This window comes from Pinus tabuliformis, chromosome 3_2 (genome assembly GCF_031772625.1).
Source record: "Pinus tabuliformis cultivar Carrire ecotype Pingquan chromosome 3_2, CPIR1, whole genome shotgun sequence".
In the NCBI taxonomy this organism is placed as follows: Eukaryota; Viridiplantae; Streptophyta; class Pinopsida; order Pinales; family Pinaceae; genus Pinus; species Pinus tabuliformis.
Genome location: NC_142302.1, coordinates 891,127,789 through 891,151,683, shown reverse-complemented (window position 1 = coordinate 891,151,683; position 23,895 = coordinate 891,127,789). Strand labels below are relative to the sequence as shown.

Sequence of the window (23,895 nt, the reverse complement as noted above, 5' to 3'; positions counted from 1 at the left end):
CAGGAATTACATTATTGTTCAGAAGAGTAGTCCTGAACACGTACCATTCGAATGGTAATCCTCTAAGAGTCGTGAGTGCCATTTCCCTATCAGTAATAGTCTCCAGAATAGATAGGAGATCGTTCCTGATCTCGGTGATTCTTAAGAAGTATGCTTGCATACTTTCATCTTTGCCCTTCTTAATTTCCTTCAGCTTATTTCTAAGAAACAAAACTTGATTTGCATCATTAACTTTAAATAAACTCACTAGTCTATCGTAGATTTCCTTGGAGGTGTTCAGGTTGGAGATGTAGGCCACCAAGCGCTTGTCGATAGAATCCCGGATGATCTTCTTTGCTTTGACTTCTCCAGTTTTCCATTTGTTCCTGGCAGCAGTGGATGCATTTGATGAGGCTCAACAATATTGCCTCTCACATGGTCCAACACTCCTTGATCTTCTAGGGTTAGATCGATAGACATCTTCCATCTGTGATAGTCAGCTTTCTCACAGAGCTTGTCCTCGGTAGAAAAGAGTGATGAGGACCCCATAGTTATTTTAGGATAGCCTTGCCAATCTTCTCTTCGGTGATAGCTCTTGCTCTTGCTCAGGCTTTGTCTTCACCTCAGCTCTAATACCATGTTAAGTTATGGTATGTTCTATGCTTATAACAGTTTACTACATTTCTTATTATTATCCACAGATTAGCAATCACATGTACATAAAATAAAGTGCGGATAGAACATTAAACGATCGACAGAAAAGAAGCCAAGACAAGAGACACAAGATGTGGCAGCTAGCCAGGGACAAACCCCAATGTGGGGAAACCCTTTGATCAAATCTTCCTTTATCTTCAATAATCCAACAGAGAGAAATAGTACATAAATCTAATTTACATCAGCAGCAGCAAACCCTAGATCAGTCCCAAACTAGGGCAAACAACATATTGCAAACTGACCGTCGGATCGGCTTGATTCCACCACCAAAAAATGCATCCTTCAGAGGAGATCCAGATGGACCTACAACACAGGTCTGAGGAGAGATTCTTCTGGACAATGCTGGTCAAACTTAGGTTCTGCAGTTGCTGTCCTAAAACTGCGTCCTTCCTTCCACATGTGTGAGAGAGGCTCTTTTCTACGCAATAGAGAAGAGCCTCTTTTCTGCGCAAGAGAGAGAGAGAGATGTGATGAGATGAGTGTGAATCCAAATGAGGAAAGGACCTCTTGTATTTATACACAACTGTTGATGTTTGAATAGATGCGACTGTTGGGCTTCTGAGCCTACATGAGTTGTAGGTCGGCTTGATAATTATTCCATAATCAAAATAAATTCATATCTCCATAAATACTTATCAGAATCAAATGATCTTTAGATCAATCCTACACCTCTCGATGAAAGGAATCTAATAAACATATTATCAACCATGAATAAGATGACCCACATGGAGTTTAGCCCTAGTTGCCAATTTTAATAGTTTGGTACATAGAGCTTCTTGGGAGCCATTCAACCATTATTTTGCTAAGGTCAGTAAGTTCATTTATAAAAATAAAATAAAATAAAAAATAAATAAAAAAAAAAAAAGAGTTGACAATAAATTGTAAGTATCAAGCCTTATTCAAAGCTTAAGGATCATGTTGATTTTCTAGTGCTAATTTGGATAAGCACATTTTCTTGCCATTGATAATTACTCCCAATGATATACATTCTTACTTTAGCATATTTTAGAACATCATTAAGAAATTACATAAAGAAAATTCAATGGTAGATGCAACAAAAATAGTAAATATCACAGTAGAAAAACCATGCATAGTAGACATCAAAAATTTTCACCTAAGAAACCCAAATTTGGGAGAAAGACAAGGTAATATTTTTTAGGAGAAATTTTTCAATTAAGAAAAATTAAAATCTACTAATCTCAATTCAAACTTGGTCAACCCAGACCAAAGAATTAGCACAGGTAAAATCTGGTCAAACAAGTTGAAATTCGGCCTCATGCAACTGCCTAGATAATTTAGTCAACCTCAGTCAAATATCCCAAAAAATCTTGATCAACCTATAGCCAAACTACCCATGAAATATTGGTCAAAATGTGGTTAAACTTCCCAAAAAATCTTGATCAACCTGTGGCCAAACTTCCCATAAAATCTTGGTCAACCTATGGTCAAATTACCTAGGAAATTTCAGTCAACCTATGGTCAAACTGACCAGAAAATATCGGCCAAACAACAGCCAAAAAAATCAATCAAATAGTGGTCAACACTGGTCAAACTTGTAATTCAAACTTTGATCTTCTTTTCTCTCTCCTTTGCATGCGTGAACATAAGAATATATGATTAGTGTGTGATCTGAATTGTCTAAATGAGGGAGGCCAAATTGGTATATATAGTGGTCAAAAGAGGTGGGTTTGACCAAGGGTCACACCCATTCGCATGGTGGGGCCGACTTGTCATTTTGGGGCCTACATGTGCTCCAAAATTTATAAATTTATTTTATTTTTATTTTTCCTTAAAGGGCTAACATATGAAGTTGGTAATTACCGACCACAACTACCCAAAAATCAACACTCCCTCTTAGCTAGGGAGGTATTCACATTGACTTCTTTAGATGTCCTCTTTGTTGAACAATTTCTCCATCCCGAGAAAAGATTGAAAGCATGCCATGTTAATGTATCCATCCACTTCTTGTTATATCCTATAACCATGTGGAAAGCATCCTACATCAACATCATGCAAAAGATCTAGTCACCCACTAGAAAAATATCCTTTGCAAAGGATCTACTCACCCACTAACCAAGTACCCTTTGGCGATATGGTCAGGTACCCCCTGACTGGAGTAAACACAAGACCAATCCTAGGTCACCAACTATCTAATTCATCATTGGAATAAAGTCAATATCCCTAACCAATGGTGAAACCTTGGGCCAATTTATTATTCCCTCATGTCGTCACATGATAATTGAATGGTAAAAACACTTGGTTGATGCTTTGGGGCACTCACTCTACCCACTAGCCAAGCAACCCTTAGCAATATGGTCAAAACCTTCTGACCAAGGGAGCACTCTAAGCCCTTATGCTCTCTGATTTATTTTCCCTAACCACATTACATGGCTTTTGGTTAATATGCTTGACCTAGTCAATACAATTGACCTTGGAAGAATGTCTTCCTTTGATGCTCCAACATTAACACTCCCTCTAAACAAGGGAAGAATTCGCAACCGCTCCAAGCTTATCCCTGAAGTAGACAAAATTCATCTGGGAAAGAGGCTTTGAAAGAATGTCAGCAACCTAATCATCCATAGAAATGTATTGGAACCTTGCTTACTCCCTTTTGTACCATGTCTCGAATGTAGTGGTACTTGATCTCATTATGCTTTCACATGTCATCATGGTCATCTCCAGCACCTGATCAAAAAATCTTGTGAGTAGCTTCTGAAGCCATATTGCTTCACAACTCGCCAGACTATACTCAAACTTTGTAGTGTTGAGTGCAACAAATATCTACCTCCTACTAATATAGGATATCATAGCAACCCAAACTGAAGCAACATCTTGATGTGCTCTTCCTGTCTTCTGCACTCTCTGCCTAATTTGAATTTGTATATCCCTGTAGTTGTACTTCATCATTTGAGGCATAAATCAAACCATATCCAACTGCACCATGTTGGTACCTCAGCACATGTGACGCATGCCTCAGCTCAACCATAAATTGATCGACTTCCTTCATTGGATCCATTGCCACAACTATTTTTTGGTCACCTTAATTTTGTGCTCCCTCTAACACTAAAACAAATATTGTTGTGGCTATCCTAGCTCTTCCCTCTATTCCTAATCATTGAATCATATATGTTGTCTGACATGGTCCACTCATATAAGACATACTTCCCTTGGAGACTTCTCATCTTTGAGCATCTAGTTTGACAATCTCAATCCTATGACATCCATTTGGACACTTGGATCTTCCACTTTGCTTGATTGTCTATACATTGTGGGATCTGCCAAATTTGAATCGGAGCCTCTTAGATTCTTCAGATAGTTCACCTTGGGAGTTTCCATGGACTTGTAGTCCATCATCCCAAATCTATGAAGGATCTCAATAGTATACTTCCCTTGATCAAGGAAGTAATGCATCAAATCTAGATCCTTCATCTCGAACTCTGAGTTCAACTCCCTCTAAAGTAGGGATTCCTGAGGTAATCCTAGTGGCTTCCTCTATCATAGAAGTAAATCCTCTTGCCATTGCTACTCCCTCTATCATGTGGTTCCTTTTGTTCCCATCAAAAAAAGTCATATAATAACAATATCAACCTTGTAGTAAAGCTTTGGATTGGAATTCCACTTGGTGAAACCAAGACTTTTCAGATATTCATCAATTTGAGAATACCAAGTTTGAGGCATTTGCTTGAGTGTGTATAAAACCTTCTTCTATTTGCAAACATGAGACTCCCTCTCAAGTACCTCAAACCCCTGAGTTAGATCTATGTACACTTATTCTTCCTTAATTACTCCATTGAGGAAAGCAGTATCCACAACCATCTCATGCAATATCCAACCCATAATAGAAGCAATAGAAATAATAGTTCTAATATAAGTGTACCTAGAAACTGGAGCAATGTCTCTTCATAGTCCTCTCTCTCTTTCTGGGAGAACACTCTTGCCACGATTATCGCTTTGTACTTATTTATGCCATCATCTACCGCATGCTTGATCTTGTAGATCCACTGGGAATTCAATGGTGACTTACCTTCAAGTCTCGGCACAATTTCCCACACGTCATTCTTCATGATGGACTGATATTCCTCCATCATGACATCCTTCCAAATTACCTGGTTGTCTTCTCCCTCTCAACTAGGATTTCTTCTAGTCATCTAGCACGGTTCTTGGTGTCTTGTACAATTTCTCCCTTTTGAACATAAATCACTCTTTCTAAGTTTATGCTTAATCCTAGGAGAATCCTCTTTCCACAAACTTTGCTTTATTATTCCCAATACTTCCAACTACTGCTAAAGCATTAGCAGATTTTACGATGTACCTGCAAACCTCATTAGGAGGTAATGGAAGAAATTATTATAACCAAGAAAAAGAAGAAAAGACAAGAGGTTGACTAAAAATAAAGTAATAATAATTAATAAAAAGACAAGAAGTACTTATCTTTTGATCTGAGGATTGTAGATATTTTTCAAATCCCTCTTAATCTTGAGACTTGAACTCTCTATATATGTTGTCTTAACTAATAATATCATTTGTATTGTCATTCTTGGACCTCTTCTGATGTGGATGTTCATCATCATTAATATCTACTACCAAATCATGTTACTTTCCCTTCCTCTTCCCATCAGTATTCCCTTCAAGACACTTATTTTTATAGTGACCAAACTTGTGACAACTGAAGCATTAAATCTTTGACATCTCCTTCTTCTTTTGATCCTGAATGGGAGTGGGACTTCTACCTAAATTCCTTTTATGAAATTTTCCAAAATTTCTTCTTCTTTTACCATTATTCGTATGGGATGCAAACGCTTGGGATTCACCTTGAGGTCTCTAAATCTTTCCCTTTGATACTAGCATATACTCCTCTTGATTACATGCAATCCATAGTTGATTGAACTTTGGAAATTCTTATCTACAACAAATGCTTGATATAGAAACCCATTAAGGGTCGTAGTCACAAGTTTTTATTCATCAATATTATCTTCAATGGCCTTGAGTTGATCTCCTAACTAAGAGCTCCTCATGAAGTAGGAAGCCACAATATCAAATCCAGTCATCTAAATATCACGAAGTTGATTCCTCAAGGTCATCTTTTTACCAATGTTGTTGACTACATATAATCCCACTAAGGTATCATATATTTTGTTTGAAGTCTTCATCCTACAAACAAATGGAACCAAATGGTCTTTGATGGATTAATAAGGATCATATTTGCCTTAATTTCAATATTTTTGTGTTTTGCCTTTCCCTCATCATCTTGAAGTTCAGCAATCTTGCCTTCTGTATATTCCATAACATCATTTTCTTCGAGAAAGATATATATTCAGGTCTTCCAAGCCCTAAAATTTGTTGCACCTTCTAGCCTATTTCTTGGCTTAATAGAAGGAGTCATCTGATCAAGAGTCTCGTCATGGATCAGATTGCAGAATAGGTTTCTTCAAGGGGTGATCTTTACTAGCCTTTCTTCCACAAAGCTTTGATTCCATGTTGATTTTCTAGTGCTAATTTAGAAAAGCACAATTTTTTGCCACTAATAATTACTTCCAATGATATATAGTATTACTTTATCATATTTCAGAACATCATTAAGCGATTACATTCAGAAAATTCAATAGTAGATGCAATAGAAACAGTAAAGATCATAGCACAATAGACACCAAAATTTTTCACCTGGGAAACCCAAACTCAGGTAAAAACCCAACAATCATTTCTAGGAGAAATTGTTCAATTTAGCAAAAGTGCAATTTGATAATCTCAAGTCAAACTTGGTCGACCTAGACCAAAGAATTAGCATAGGTCAAATCTAGTCAAAGAGGCCAAAATTTGGCCTCCTACAACTGCCCAGATAATTTGGGCAACCTCAGTTAAATAGCCCAAAAAATCTTGGTCAACTTGCGGTCAGACTATCCATAAAATCTTGGTCAAACAACAGCCAGAAAACTGAGGGAGGTCAAATTTGTTTATATAGTGGTCAAAAGAGGTGGGTTTGACCAAGGGTCACACCCATTCGGCTGGTGGGGTCAACAGTCATTTTGGGGCCTATATGTGCTCCAAAATTTATAAATTTAATTTAATTTTCTTCTTCCTTCAAGGGCCGACATATGAAGTTGGGGAATACTGACCACAACTACCCAAAAATATGTAAGTCATCTATTATTTTAATTAGATAATTAAGATGGTATTAATATCCATATATTACATATTTGTAATCGTATACCTAAAATCAAAGTAATACTTTTATTAGAACTCAATTATATTACAAAATATTGCATGTTGATCTTTGTGTATGGTGTCTAATATGTATTTCAAAAAACATAAATTTGTGCATCCAGTTTGTTTCATGTTTGATTAGTGTATAGCATGTTGAAAATAAGTGTTCTAAGTATGATAAACTTGATGATGTGTAACAATTTGAAAACTTAAGAGTTGGTTGTACAGTTCCAAATCAAGATTTTGTTGGTGTATATATGTTTATGATCAAAACCATTTTTCCAACTACCATGTGATAAGTTTGTGCACATAAACCATTAATGAAATTCTTTGGTGTCCCTAAACTTTCTCAATTGTAGTCCAAGTTTTCAACAACATTGGTATTGACCATGGGAACATCTGCATAAATATTCTTGTCTACGACAATGGTTGCTTTGCCAAAATGTTTGGAGATTTCATCTAAAATTCCAAGCTTGTCGAGGTGTGTTTGATGTGGCCATATTTTTAAGTATTAAATAAATTATTTGTCTAATTCTATTTCTATATTCTTTTGCACAGTTCTAAAATTTATATACACACATCCCAATTTGTCCTATTTTAGAAGGCTATAGGAAACAAATGTCCCCATTGCCCATGTCAGGTGATTTAGATTCTCAGGCATGTGAATAGGTCATAAACTCTGCAACAAATCAAAGTGTAGTTAACAAGAAATACAAGCTAAAAGTATGTGTATGATTAGTTGATGATGAACATAAACATAGGCCTAAACTTCAAAATGAAAATGCATCATCACACAAAGTGGAAAATTTATGCAATAGAAGAGAGCTTGGAATCCATGTCATCTCACAAAGTAAAATTTCTTAAGAATTCCAAATCTAAATCCCCATGTAGGAGAACTAGGATTCGACCTCAAATAAATTCCATCAACCATAGTGAAAATAATAAATGAAAAAATATGGAAGAAAATATTGTATGAGACCTTCTCTTTGTTTGCAAAAACCATAAGGAGACGACCATAAATGTAGCAATCTATCTAAGGGGCCATGATAACTCTAGTAAAGTTTGGGATATATCAAATAAAATTTTGAGTGGAATAACAATTCTTGTTTATGGTGACCATTCCTTAATGCTATTTTTAAAGGAGAATGAACCAAGTCATTTGATCCATTCTAGTGATTGAGATAAGGTGTTGCCATACACAAATGAATTGGGATGAAACCATGGTATTCATTAAGCAAATGGTGTTACCAATGACTGGGCTATATCTTTTCATCATATCTATTGAATGATATATATTTCCATCCAATGGTCAAGATAGAAAGGCAATAAGCCAATCATTCGCTTACTGCATGGTGCTTAATATTTACCATAGTCACAAAGCTCTAAATTGAAAATTGTTTGAGTTTGACAGGTTTTATATGTAACATCAACTCAATTTAAGTAAACAGTTCAATTTTATAATGAAAAAACATGATGCATGGGAACAACAAACAACATGGGGAAATTAATTTGGTTTTATTTATAAAAAAAATAAAAACATGATGCTTTATTCTTTTTTTTAAACGAATAGAGTATTTGTATTGTATAATCTTGTGCCTGTTTCATAGAAAATACTTTAGGAATTGTAGAGCTAATTCATCAATTTTTTCCAACTTTTTTATCCTTTCCAATAAAAATACATGATTTTCCCAAGGAGAATATATCTGGGCAAAAAAAAGAGGGATTTTGTAAGCGAATACCTTACAAATCTTCCCCAACAGAACACAATTTACATCACATAACACTACTGATTGATTATGAAATCCTTCGTGACAACTTCTTTGCATGCATGTGTTTCCTCAAGGTTGCGATGAAGTCACTTGGGGCCCTTAGTTTCCATTTTTATATTTTCTTGTATTTACCAATTTAACTAAAAAAAAAAAAAATTAATTAAAAGACTTCATTCACAATTAAGGAATTATAGTAGGCTTTATTTGGCCATTAATATTTAATTCGTCTATCTTCAATTTACACCACTTGTTAGCATACTTGTTTGCTTCTCCACTGAAGTCTCTTAGGGTGTGGAAATATGCTTTAGATGAGCTATCTTACGTAATTCTTTCGATTCCTTTCATGATGTTTTCCATATATTTCTCATTTCGATGGGAACCTTTGACCAGATGATACAGGATTAGAATAGAATCTCCCATAACCATAAGTGTGTCCACCTAATGCTTTGGCTAACAAAATTCCTTGGTAGAGACCATATATATCTGCTTGATTATTTGTCATATGACCAAGACCCCGTGAGTACCTAAACACTTTGTTCTCCTCAAGGCCATAGAGTACCCCTGCCCTCCTGCCACACCTAGCATGATGCTCTATTTTTGTAAATCAATAGGGTTTGAGTATGTTCAAGGTCAAATGAATAACATGTCAACCCATATGATTTGGAACTGAGAGTGGGTACAAGATCTTAAACATAAGATTCAAGAGCAAATAGGTATCCCAGTAAGACTACAAACTTGATATATGCAGGGAAATCAATGCAAGAGGACTCCAAGGTGTAGGATTATGGCATTGGCCCTGATGCGACCATCATCCTTATCTTGAGACTTCTTGGAGGATGTCCTGGATCCAACTCAAAAGGCCCAGTTTCATTCAAAGATGCATTCAAAGGGAATTCTGAGCCACAAAAACAACCAGAGAAGTACTCCACCCTTCCTGGTTCATATATCGTGGAGCAGATGATCCAGGTACCAGCGTTGACAGTCAACCTGACTGAGGTAAATGAGATTTATGTAGATTTCCATGCAAGAGTAGTTATATGTATATTTAATGGCTTCTGGCCCACATCTGAGGCGCTAGACCAATGGATCTACTCTACATGGCCAGAAAACTGTGATATACATCAATGTTCTAGGGGTTTTTTCATTATAAAGTTTGATACAGAAAAAGATAAGGATTATGCATGAAATGAGGGACCATGATTTTAGGGCAATGCAGGCCTATTCATGATTCCTTGGTTTTTGGGTTTTCATGCAAATACCATGGTGGTTTCCAAAATTCCAGTATGGGTCAGTGTTGGGCAGTGGATCCCCCCATAGCATGCTTTTGGGGCTTAAAGCCCGAGTTTTGGTCAATGTAATGTTAAGACCTCGCAAAATGCGGGCGCGGAGCGTGAGAGTCTAGGTTTGTCCACCCTAAAATAATGTAATTTAACATAGAATGTGTCAGCCGACCCATGGTCCACAAACCATGGGATTGTATAAATAGAGCAAGGCTCTAAGTGTAAGTCATTCTTAGTCTTAGCTTTGAGAAGTAATATGAGTTTTTGAATGAGGAATTCGCTCTGAGTCTGTAAGTCCGAGTCTTAGGTCGTAATAGTAGTAAGAGACTCTGCAGCTGAGTGCGCAGAGGCCTGGTAGAGTCTGCAGCTGTGTGCGCGGACCCCTGCAGTTGAGTGCACAGGGCAGAGTCGGGATTGTCATTGAACAGGGATTTAATAAAAGATAAGTTGATTCTGGAATACTATGTGTTTATGGCTTCTGTGATATTTATGCATCTCTTTACATTTTATGATTGCGTTCACTGGCTATAAATGTTGAATGATTAATGAGAATATTGGGCCCACATAATTAAGTTAAGATCTATAATAAAAGCATAGTAAGGATAAAAGATCACAGACAGCACCCCTTCGCACCCTTTACCGAGCTACGCGGAAGCAGTTACACAAGTCACGAAGGACAGCCAGCTGCACGGAGCAGCACAAGCATGTAGGATCGGTTCGCGAACTTCCCAGACTTCATCAAGACATCCCTAGGGTGCGGAAACCTGGTTCCAACACCCTCCCATACTACCTCGGGTGAGACCTCAGTCCGCGCACCACGGACCGTTGCTGAAAGGGCCGGTATTACCAGGATTTTCTTGGCTAAACTCATTGTTGAACCTGGGTCAAGCCCCATGTAGCCAACAAATGGTTCCGTTGCCGGGACCGAGATCTGCCTAAGGGATATTTGATGTCGGAACACTGGAATCCCACAAAGAAGTAAATTGAAGAGTGGTTGGATCAGGATTCACGAGTTCGTGACATAGGAAAACTGAACTCCGTAGATATCCGAGAAGAGGTGGCTGGATCGCTACGTATATATGGAAATCCACGAGATCTTCTTCATGTCCTTCCCTTCTGAACTGTATGAGTGGATCGCGAGGTTATCCGACAGCGAGGGAAGGTATAAGCTCGATCAACCGATAGTGTGGACTCCAGAATTAGTGCATAAACTAGAGGCATCAGAAGATAAGATCGAGTGGGTTGTGGACCATTGGCTCGACTGGATAATAGGAGGATTTATCACTGAGTTTTCAATAGACATGACCGTGAGCTACAGCAAAGCAGAGCGACATTTTCTCAAGGGACCGCGAGGTAGGTACATTAAATCCCTGAATACCTAGGTTAAGATGTTGTTATGTGAAAAATGGGTGATGCAAATACATTAATGTTTGGAACAATGCAGAGCGGAAGGATCTACAAAGGTAGCGGGGAATTAGGAAATAGTCCCTTGTTTTCACCTTCGCGAGGGAGTGAGGAAGAGCTCGCTCGGGTCTCTCCGAGAAGTGCGATCAGTTTGATAAGGCAGCGCATTCCGCAGTTACCACCTCCACTTATTCCACCAGCCCCTTCACCTCCCTCACCTCCATCTCCACCCACTCCACCTCCACCCCCCCCACAATTCAGCATGGCAAGCGCGATCAAGCTACCCGTATTCAGAGGAGTAGGAAATGAAGATATGGATCAGTTCTTGTTCGTGGTAACAGCAGTGTGGTAAGCATAAGGGGTCATAGATGATAACATTAAGAAGGCTACATTGGTGAGTGCGCTGCAAGATTGCGCGTTGACATGGTATATCAAGCATTCCAATGATCACCCAAATGCAGGAATAGCGGAGATCCAAAATGCGTTGAACAGAGAATTTAGTTGGTTGAAATCAGAGACGCAGTCAATCATCGGATTTAAGGAGATCGTGATGCTTCCAGGCGAGACCCCCTGGGATCTGGATCAGCAGCTGAAGAGTACGATCCGCGAGGCTAATATGACGCTAACTGATGCACAGCACCGCGCGCGGTTTGTGGCGTCTTTGACACCACACTTGAGGACGGCACTATCACAGCAGAAGCTTTCAACCCAGGCCAAAGCGTTGGAAATGGCAATGAGGTTGCATGAAACACCGATACAAGATCTGGGGCTAGGAGTTCAACAAATCCATGCACAGCTACAAAATCTCTGCCTGGAAATGTAGAGCTTGAAGCAGGATAGGGCACCACAGCCGGAGGCGCGCAAGGAAGTGTGGTGCATAAAATGCAAAGGCCAAGGCCACGACAAGGACCATTGTCCGATATTTGCGAACTACTTGGCAGGAGGGGGGTCGATGCCGTTGAGACCAGAAGCACACGCAGGGCCGAGTACGACCCCCACGTTATGGTGCGCGATTTGTCAGATAGGAGGAAAACACACGGATAATTGTCATCTGTTGAAGAAGTATACACAGGCTCCGCAACAATTTGTTTGTAATTTCTGTAGGTGGATAGGCCATGATGAGCGTACTTGTCGCAGCTACGATTTGATGATGGAGCGGACCCCAGCCTATAGAATACAGGAAGAAACGCGAGGCCTCAACCTAACCGCGGGGATGGCGCGCGCTGGATTTCAGGGCTGGGGTTGGGGACGAGGAGGAATGGGGCCAGGAAGGGGCCATGGACAGTTGATTTGCTACAATTGCGGAGGACCAGGACACTACGCCCGTGATTGTACTAATCCAAAGAGAATTTATTGCTCATATTGCGATCAATTTGATCATGAAATGATATATTGTCTTATGTTGATAACACAGATGCGCGAGAAAGGGGTACTCCAGTCCCTTCCCACTCAGAATATCCAAATGATGAAATATGAACCCCGCGATGAAGACCCCAACATGAACATGATGCTCAGAAGTGGTGCGACCACAGGGGAAGTAGCCCGAGGAAGATACATGGGTTCGCAAGGCTCCTACAAAGGAACCTGAGTTCGACTTAGAATGTGTAAAGGAGACGTTTATGGAAGCTAAGAAGAGCTTCATGGAGGCCTCCACTTCAGGTAGTAAGGATCAACCAGAGCAGGGAATGGATCCTTCCATGCTTACTACCTTTCTAGAGACATGCATGAAGCTGCTACGCGATAATAGGGCAGTTAAAGGACTACAAGAGCTAATCACTAGGTGCACAGGGTCGGGTGAACCGCGCGTAGTCTGGAAACTGGGAAAGCATACATTGCGCACTGGAAGGGAGATGAGATTGACGGCACAAATTGGTGAATACGAAATGGATCAGGTAATCTTGAACCTGGGGTTCGACGCGAATGTGTTACTAAGAAAACCTGGGAACACATGGGCAGGCCCGCGTTACAATGGTCCCCTATTCAATTACGGATGGCGAACCAACAAAATATTTTTCCCATGGGAAGGTTGCAAGGGGTAAGAGTTGATATCGAAGGCGCGAGCACGCAGACGGACTTTGAAGTAATAGAGATTGTTGATGACAGCAATTCTTATCCTGCATTGCTAGGAATAGACTAGGCCACTGATATGAATGGTGTCATCAACCTGAAGAAGCGGAAGATGATATTCGAGAAAAACTCCCTACGCGTATTAGTTCCGCTAGATCCAGCTGAAGGAGCGCGCTACACTGAACCGGTGCACGACGATGAGCTGGATTGCATTTACCATATAATGGCGCAAGACCAGGATCAGGTGAACCTGACTACAGATGGGAGAATCTCGTGGGAACATGACATTTCCTGTACTTTGAATTCAGATGAAGAAGTAGAACGCTGGCAGAACTAGTTGCACGAGGTGACGATACTAAATTGCAACATGATGATTAGATCATTTCGTCACGTAACAACATAAGCAAGGGAACTGCCAACATATGATGACGTGACAGTGGTAGACGAATTCCTGGACAAGGTTGAAATCACAGTACCGGAATAGCAGAAATACGCTACGCTGGAAGGGATACTGTGCGCAACACCTGTACGAGGATGGAGTACACGACAAGAGACCATGGTAAGCTGGCGTGAAGGTAAAAGGCAGATGCGATTACGAGTTGGAAGCCCCCATCGTCGAATAAGAACCGGGCAATCAAGATCGAGAAGTCTGCACGCTCACCTGTGTCGATGGGTACAAACGGGGGTTGTGCCATCCACAATCGCACACTCCAAACTATGGATCGACACTCGGAACCAGCTGCAGCAGCAGGAAGAGCGTTGCGCACCACACAAGTTCTACCTAGAAGCATTCAAGAGGGTCTGCGGGATCTTGAATGAGGTTCACCAGGCCAGACGGACTGACTGGGACCAGCGCGTACCAGCGGTTCGATGGGCCTCTAGGGCCATGTACAAGAATCTGAGTGCGGAAATGATCCTAAAGATGACGGGCAGAGTCGAGGCCATAGGTTTGGGAGGAAGGAATCCTCACATAATTGGAACAAGTCGTAAGGACCAGGATGAAGGAATTATGCCGCCACGCGGGGCCAAACATATGCAGATTCAGGAAGCCATTCAGTAAGGGCACTTGAAAATTCGCGAACTCGAAGAAGATCGAGTACGGTTGAGGAAGAAAAGCAGGATCTTGGATGAAGAAATCAACAAACTGGAAACCGAAATTACACAGGCAGGTCGCGCCGAGAAACTAAGCCTGACAGAACAAAAGGTAGGCAGCCACACTACCGCATTGGAAGGATTTGGGGTTTTTCTACCATGGTTGTGGCCGCACCTCACTAGACAAAGGAATCGGGGGAGCGCACCATGTAAAGAAGAACGTGAAGCGCTGATTGACGTCAGGGTAATTGCGGGGTACCCATGGACTAGGCTGGAAGGTGCAGGGAAGCCTCACGTGGGTGGAGTAACCACCTGACTATCCGTAGAAAGCACAGTCTCAGCACTCCAAGCAGTTGGAAGAGAGCGCGGGACTATAAAAGAGTCTGTAGGGAAGCGGTGCAATAGGAGGACTGCGCACAAGACCAGTCTATCCCAAAGGTCGCACCCGCGCATGGGAGGCCACGCTGTCACGCAAGTAGCCTGGGAAGTGACCATTGGGGTCACTGTTCATGATAAGATATCCCATTTAAGACAACAAGGAGTGGGCAGCGGGCAGCGGGCAATTAAGACACGGCGTCAGAACTCGATTTGAAACAATCTGCCGCCAATATGGCATTAATGAGCCAAAGGAGGGGGGAACAGTCGAATTTGAATTCCGACAGGCCTATAAATCCCAGATGGTCATCCACCGAACAACCCTTGGCATCTTGAGAATTCAGTTATTGCGTATGGACTTTACGGCTTTAGAGGCTTTGAAAGCGAGTTCAGTGTTTGAAGCATTGCCGAAAGAGACGCAGGACCTTCTGAGTAGAGCGATGTTGACTGCCAAGGAAGCCACACCGAGCCCTATGTCATCGGTGGGGGATGCGCTGGAAATTCCAAAATCACCCCGAACGCTGCGAACTAAAATGGACCAACAAGGAGCAGGACCGGTCCGTATGTCTCTGCGCAACTCGCGGTTTGGTAAGTTGTCCATGGAGGAGAAGGGAAAAACGGTTAATATTGAGAGCGATGATGAGGAGGAGGATTTCCAGGCATTCGTAGAAGATATTGAACCAGAGGTAGAAATGGAGGAAGACATCCCGCCAGTACGCGTCGCAGCAAAGCTGCCCAAGTATGTCCCTCCGCGAAAAGGGAGGGTAAAAGTACCTAAAGATTTGAATGTCGTTAAAAGCGCACTCAAAACCTCGTTCCTCCCTGAGGGAATTCTATTTGAAGGTTCGGCTGTAGGCCGCGTACCTATGATGAAGTTTGAAGATTGGGACCTCGCAGATAGCGAAAAGTTCCCTCATTTGGAAACTAGCCAACTGATGAAACAAAGCAAGGAGGGGGCAGTTACAGAGCTGCAGCCACAAAAATGGTTGCGCGGGGTGGAGGAGGTCGGGCTACTCCACCTCCTATGGATTCCACACTTTCATTGGGCACCAATCATGATATTTGTCATCAGGCAACTACTTTGCCTGGTGCACGATGGGTACTTGTGGCTGGAGGAGCCCATTCCCATCACGGTGGAGCTTATTCATAGGATTTCTCGGCTTCCCTGTACAGGAAGGGACCCCGCAGAAATAGCTGGCACAAGTGGAGACTTGGCGATTGCAGAGGCCATGAAAAAGAAATACAAGTTGGAGAAAAAGCAGAGGGGTTACATTATTACTAGCATTCAAGACAAAGGGGTCTGAGTCGCTACCCAGTTGCTGGCAGGAAAAGTGATGAGAAAATGTCATGGCAACGAGGTACCAGCAACGGTCATTGCGCTGGCCGAGCAATGCGCAGAAGGGGTACGGTTCAACTGGGCGCAATTCCTCTACGAGGAGTTCCTGACGAACTGTAGGGAGGCCCAGGAGCAGGGTAAGACCTTCCACTATGCGTGGTTGCTCTTATCCATCGTGTTGGTTGCGGGAGATTTGCCTGAGGATAGTCAGTTTCCTCCCTTTGACCAGGACTTGCTAGAGGCAACAAAATACACGTCACTCTGGGCGACAAGGCACGCCACACACATCTACGAGATCAAGATCTTCTGGATACTCATGGAGGCGAGCATACGAATGTGGATCAACAAATGGCCGAGCCTATCCCCCACGATATACGACAATCTGCGAAGCTTTGCAGACTTTGAAGCCGATATGCACAATGTGTATATCAGGGTGCGGAAGGATTCAGAGCAGAAATGGACTACACTCCCCTTCATCGCAATTGATGACGTTGTTTTTGCGGTGCTTGACTCATGGCCACCGAAATGGCGCACACCCGATCTGGCGGTTCGCAATGAGATGGTGATTCAAACACAGAAGGATGTCGCCAAGCTACTAGTACAACAGAAGTGGAATGAGCAGCTAGCTGAAGAAGTACGGGCTTCCCGTGAGGTAGCGAAGGCCGCCGCGGAAAAGGAAACAGCAGCACTAGCATCTAAGGCAACCACAAGACAAGGGACAGATGACACGATGGCAGGCGCAGACCACACACATCATCAACATAGCTAAAGCGGCCACACAATACGAAACAGACAGGGCCCAGGAAAAAGACCAAGGCTTCCAAATTAGATGGGGAGCCTATTACACTAACCGAGGGTGACCTATACGACATCAGTGACACAGTTCGCGAGGTCACCAGGGAGACGCTCCAGGAAGCAATGACAGAGTAGCAAAATGTGTTGGGGGCGCTCAAGGCGCAACTACAGGAACTTCAGGTGCAGCCCCCACAGTAGGGAACAGTAGCCGTCTACAGGGCTACAGGTACATCAGAAATAGAGCAGTTGCTGCGGGAAAAAATGGCTAATACCGTCACGCTACCAAAAGGAACACTGACAGTGGACAACACAGAGGACAAAGCCGCGATAGGCAAACTCAAGGGACTTGCCCCAAACTTGGCTGCCCTTCTGTAAGAGATATTATACCAGCTGCAGGATGGAGCGATGACAGAGCTCCACGCTAGAGAAGGTCGCACAGTACAGATGCTCAGTGAACAGCAAATCAACATCGAGCAACTGAGCCTCCAACGCGATGAAGCAGTAGCGCAGACTCTGCAGTTGCAGCAAATCGTCGAGGAAGCAACAGACTTACCATTAGGTATGCAGATCCACAAATTGGCCAGTGGATTTTGCGAGGAAAAGGAGGAAGCAACGAGGATCCAGGTGGACCTCAACATGCAGATCGCGGAACTGCGGCTGAAGGCGCAACCCTCTACACCCCCAAAAGTCAGAGCGCAGCACCACCGCGCCATTCAATCAGGGTTGGAAGTAATAGAGCGTGCCATACAGGATTGAACGGGCTTGTTAAATCAGACACTTTTCACCCTTACTTCACTGCAGGAAGACCCAAAGCTACAGCGCTTAGAGACAGAAGCGCGAGAGTTGCAGCAGGCCTATGACAATGTCTGGGGTACCGCGTAGACGATCTCCCTTACTCAGCAACTGGCCAAGATGAGGGAGGCCCAAGATCTAAAGGAACAGGTGGATGCCGCACGTCAGAAAGAAGCAGTGCTTAAAGCACGCATCCAACCTTAGCTCGAGGAAGCATTCACAGTGACCGCCGAGATTGAGGGCAAGTTGGCACAGGTGCAGGGCATATATGCACTCAGGAAAGAAATTTCACCTGACAACAACGCATTGGAGATATGCACACAACTAGTACAACGGACAGCAGAAGAATGTGTTGCCGACGTAAGCGAAGCGCGAAAGTTGTTGTATGGACTCTGCGCGAAGATCACTGCACCAGCCTCGTGACCCGAGACGAGTCACGATGATTGTGTTGGGGGCCTATTGGGCAACGGATCCCCCCATAGCATGCTTTTGGGGCTTAAAGCCCAAGTTTTGGTCAATGTAATGTAAATACCCCACAAAATGCGGGCGTGGAGCGCAAGAGTCTAGGGTTGTCCACCCTAGAATAATGTAATTTAATATAGAATGTGTCGGTCGACCCATGGTCCGCGGACCATGGGATTGTATAAATAGAGCAAGGCTCTAAGTGTAAGTCAGTCTTAGTCTTAGCTTTCAGAAGTAATATGGGTTTTTGAATGAGGAATTCGCTCTGATTCTATAAGTCTGAGTCTTGGGTCGTAGTAGTAGTAAGAGGATCTGCAACTGCGTGTGTAGAGGCCTGGTAGAGTCCACAGCTGTGTGTGCAGACCCTTGCAGCTGAGTGCGCAGGGCGGAGTCGAGATTGTACTTGAACAGAGGATTAATAAAAGATAAGTTGATTTTGGAATACTATGTGTTTATGGCTTCTGTGATATTTATGCATCTCTTTACATTTTATGATTGCGCGCATTGGCTATAAATGTTGAATGATTAATGAGAATATGGGGTCCACATAATTAAGTTAAGATCTACAATAAAAGCACAGTAAGGATAAAAGATCACAGACAGCACCCCTTCGCGCCCTTTACTGAGCTGCGCAGAAGCAGTTACACAAGTCACAAAGGACAATCGGTTGCGCTGAGCAGCCCAAGCGCGTAGGATCGGTTCGCGAACTTCCCAGACTTCATCAAGACATCCCTAGGGTGTGGAAACCTGGTTCCAGCACACTCCCATACTACCTCAGGTGAGACCTCAGTCCGCGCACTGCGGACTGTTGCCGAAAGGGCCAGTAGTATCGGGATTTGCTTGTCTAAACTCACTGCTGAACCTGGGTCAGGCCACATGTAGCCAACAATCAAGTTACATAATCTACCATTGCATTTCTGGCACCACAAAGTATTAGAAGGGATTGGGAATTCACTGGAGAGATTCTTAAAGGTGGATGCAGAATAAATTTCAAAAGGCATTTTCACCTTTGTTAAAATCTGCGTAGAGGTAGACCTTAGTAAAGGTTTACATGATTGCATCATATTACTTCACAACAATCTCCAATGGTCACAGCCCCTTGACTATGAGAACATGGCCTTTCGATGTCGCACATGTTTTCAAACCAGTCATCTTCAAAGCGCTTGTCCTCAAGTCAAAAAAGGCCCCAAAAGGAAGAAGCAACAACCTCAAAAGCCAAAAGGTTGGCAATTTTTAGAAAATCAGGAAGCAGAAACAGGAGCAGAAACCACAAAAAAATACCTCAAACATAAATGGTTATAATCCTCCGAACACACCACAGAAGGAAGAGGTCGAGAATAACTCTGCTTTAGTTCCAATACCTTCAGTTCAACAGAAGCAGATTACTTCTAAAAAAGAAGTGATTGGTACCAAACAAACTCATGTATTAGAAAGTTTGGACTCAGAAAAAGAAGTACCAGCAAATGTAAAAGAAACTCAAATGACTAGTGTATCATCCATGCCCAACTCTTGTGGTTGGTGGAAAGTGGAGAAAAAGAAAGGTAGAAAAGAGTAGTCTAGTATAACTTTTTAATGAGTTTTTATCGATCTTGGATACGAGGATCTATTGTTTTTATGCATATGCTTTTTAGCATCTACAATATGTAATTTTGTTCAAAACGAATAAAATTGTGATTTTTCCTTAGGGAAAAAACATGTCAACCCATACATTTAGCTCATTTGTTTCAAGATTATTTAACACACTCTTAAATATTGTGTATATTTGTTGGCCCACCTACAAGTCCCCTACATTTTGACCAAAATGAAGGAACTCCCATTAGAAATTTTGTAAAAAATTATCTTCTAATTGCACTTGATTGGTCGATGGTTTCCCCTATCGTCATTATTTGGCTTTTGTGCTTTTGAATCCTCCAAGGTTTAGCATGATGTTTTGGTAACACATCTTTTGTTTTGATCCTTGGACTTATCGCTTTGATGGCTTGGTCTTAGGTGGCTTTCCATATCATCTTTTAATCTATTTGGTTGTATGATGGTTGGCTTCACCTCTCCCACAACTCTTTTGAACACATAAAGCTAGCTTGACTTTGAATAATCTCGATAATTTTATTTGATGAGCTTCTAAGGAATGGAACTTTAGCGCATACTTCTTGCAACTTCAAAGTTTAATTGTTTTTGTCACTATGATACCTTGCTTTAATGACTTCCTCCTTTAAATTATTTAATAAGTCTTGATTTGACTTAATTTCACATAAAATCTTCATAATTTATACTCCTTCGAAAATATATTAATATATTAATATTAATGTGAAATAAATTTCATATATATAATATAAAGTATGTAAAATCATTATAAACTTTTATTATACTTCATATTAATATATGTTTGTATAATACATATTATTTTTATAAACTATTATTTATATATATATATATATATATATTATATATTATATATTATATATTATATATTATATATTATACATTATGTACATTACACATGTATATATAAAAATAAAGTTCAAATAAATATTATACAAGTACTATATCACATCACCTTTTTTGAATGTATATATTAAATATGAAAATAATACAAATTAAACCAACATATTTTCAAATCCCTTTTTGTGAATAGTTAAATGCATTGTAAAATATATTATGTGATTGCACATCACATAGGTCGTATGTATCATATGTTGTAAAGACTTTGAAACGTGACCCACATTCCACCAATTTCCACACCTCTTATATATTGTAAATGATTTATGTCACATGTGGCCTTTTATGGAGGTTCACATTGATCATAAGCCAAAGTAACCAGCGCATAGCACGTTGATAGTCTACAGAGCAAGAACACAAAAGGATCTGGAATCAATATAATAGATTGAATGAGACACAATCACAGGTTTTTAAAAGTCTTATTGAATTGAAGAATTTTAACTTTTTGGCGAGAATCATATGCGTTGATAGTCTACAGAGCAAGAACAGAAAAGGATCTGAATGAGACACAATCACAGGTTTTTAATAGTCTTATTGAATTGAAGAATTTTAACAACTTTTTGGCGAGAATCATGATAAAAAATTGTTGTTTTGTGAATTTTTTTTTTCAAAGGCTTTTTTTTCACAAAAGACACAAGTTCCTTCTTTTCACTTTTCCTTCCTCACAAAAGACACAAGTTCTTTCTTTTCACTCTTCCTTCGAGAACAATCTATCCACCTGTTTCGCATCTTAAATGATAAGATCTAATACTTAATTGTGCTATTAAAATCTTAACCCTTCCTTTGATTGAAGCACTTAGATGAGTTGTTACCTTCCAAATTACGGCAAGAGCTAACCAGCCTGCCACAGGGCATTAAATGCCCGGTTATATGCACACTGGATAACCCGATAACACACGCCTGCGGTGACTAGTCATTTATCTAGTCATCGCGCGCGTGTGTTATCAGGGTATCGAGTATGCATATAACCAGGCATTTAATGCCATATGACAGACTAGTTAGCTCTTGCCTCCAAATTACAGTCATGCCAAGATATTACGACATGTCATCGTCATGTCACGCTCTATCGCCACGTAGCCACTTTGTATATCTTATCTGCCTCATATGTTCACCGCATGGCTTACTATTTCAAGTTGAGTTGATTAAAATATGACCACGTCCTCACAGTAACCCCAGCCCATCACACTGATTTCACAGACCACACTTCATGGCAGTCAAGTTAAAACAAATCCGATGTAGCCTTGAGGATCATTTGCATATATTCCCAGGGATGAGCTGAAACAACGCAGTGCATCCCTAAATTCAAATGAATTTGAAATCTACATATAATTCCAAGGTCACCGTGCGATAACTACAAACCAATTTGTCATTAAATATTCACCGAGACCTAGGATTAACAAAGGAACATATGTCACTGATATCGATTGAACAAACAAGTAGTTGAGATCTGCCAAACTAAGATCATTGGAAAACATATGAAGATCATCGGAAATTGGCAACGCACTCCAAAGTCCCATCAGATTCCGCACCATCGGCCCAAGGCTATAAAGGAATTGCTCATAGATTTGAAATAAAGGGAAAATCCATGCATGCAAAATTTTTTTGTTTATCTTGTTTTTTTTCTATTTTTTTAATTTAAAGTAACTACAGAATCTCGAGTTCTATGGTCACTTTTATATATATGATTTGTTTTCTCTATTATGCAGTTTGTTACAATGGTTATGGCAGATGGAGTAAGAGACCATCACAAGATTTCAAAGGTTTATGATTCTCATTTGAAGAGGGCGTAGAGTATTCAAATTATTCACTTGTATATCCAGAATTGAGATCACTCTAGCTAATCATAGATGATTCCACAATATGTGGTGGTTGGAATTACATATGGACAAACTTGTATTATTTAAATGATATTATGTAATGTAGAGAGGGGTGACTCTGGGTAAAGGAGAAGGGGAGAAGGTGATTGACATGCTTTTTGTATTTTGATTTCTAAAGTAAGTTTTTTTAGAGGAATAAGAATAGAGCATCTATTAAGAGTTGATAAATATTGTTTATGAAGTAGTGATGAGTGAATTTGGAGACTGGTCATAAAAGTTTTGCATGAATATTTTCAGTTGAGTAATAAGAGTTATTCTCCATCTTATTTGTCATTGTTTTTCATAAGTTTGAATGAAATTCGAATTTTGTTTTCAGTCTTTTATTTAATCTTTTACAATTATAGTCTTTTTGAAACTTCTTTTTTGAAGATTATAGTTAATTTAATGATATATTTAATTGTTAATTGATTTAGATTATGTGTAATTTAATAGGAAATCTGTGTATGCCATAATCGATATTTGATTATTTGCAAAAATCTTGTATGGTCTTATTATAGAATGTCTTTTATGTTTTAATCATTTTATGTTTAATTTCTGGTATAATTTGAGTTGAAATTTTAGATCCATTATGCTTCTACGAGATAGATTAGATATTTTCTTTAGACATTAGATATTTGTGTTGATTCTAGATGTGACGATAAGAAAGACAAGTTCAGACTTCTCTGCATTTGTTTAAAAGATAAGGGAATTGTATGATTATGATTTTATGTCTTTTATAAAATATTGCGTCGAGAGTTAATTGCATTTTAAATTATAACTGCATTTATAATTTAGGTCGCATTTGAATTTACAACATTATACGAATATAATCTAAAGAATTATTTTACATTAATTCCCAGTTATGCAAGTTTTTGGTTATTTCCCTTTGTATATATTTGTAAATTGTATCTTGTATAATTAGTGTGTAATACTCTTTATTGTACATTAACTCTATCATTGTACCATATTAGATTAGTTAATTTAACTCATATTTTAGCATTGACCCTTAGTCTATATATATATAACCTTAGGATTACAATAGGATTGCCACACCTTCTCTCTTTGCAAGAAGAGATTTACAGGCTAACAAAGCCTCTAAACTAGTTGGGTGTGGTTATTCAAATGGCGTAGGTTGTGTGAAGAACTTTGGTCCAAGCCACATCCCCTTGTTGACATAGGGTCCAAAAGGCCACGTCAACAAATGGCACTAGAAGGAGGACCGAGGTAAATTAAATTATTAAATCATTAATCCCCCAACCTCTAATTTTCTAGATTTA

The 23,895-nt window shown here is 40.4% G+C and overlaps 1 protein-coding gene across 1 annotated transcript in view; it reads left to right on the top strand.

The window, feature by feature from the left end:
• Window positions 1-22,605, top strand: part of LOC149183493 (uncharacterized) — a 467,968-nt gene extending 445,363 nt beyond the window's left edge. Inside the window, exon 8 of the mRNA XM_089417147.1 lies at window positions 22,469-22,605. Coding sequence (XP_089273273.1) covers window positions 22,469-22,530 — 62 coding nt within the window. The 3' untranslated portion in view covers window positions 22,531-22,605. The remainder of the gene's footprint in view (window positions 1-22,468) is intronic.
• The last annotated feature ends 1,290 nt before the right edge of the window (window positions 22,606-23,895 follow it).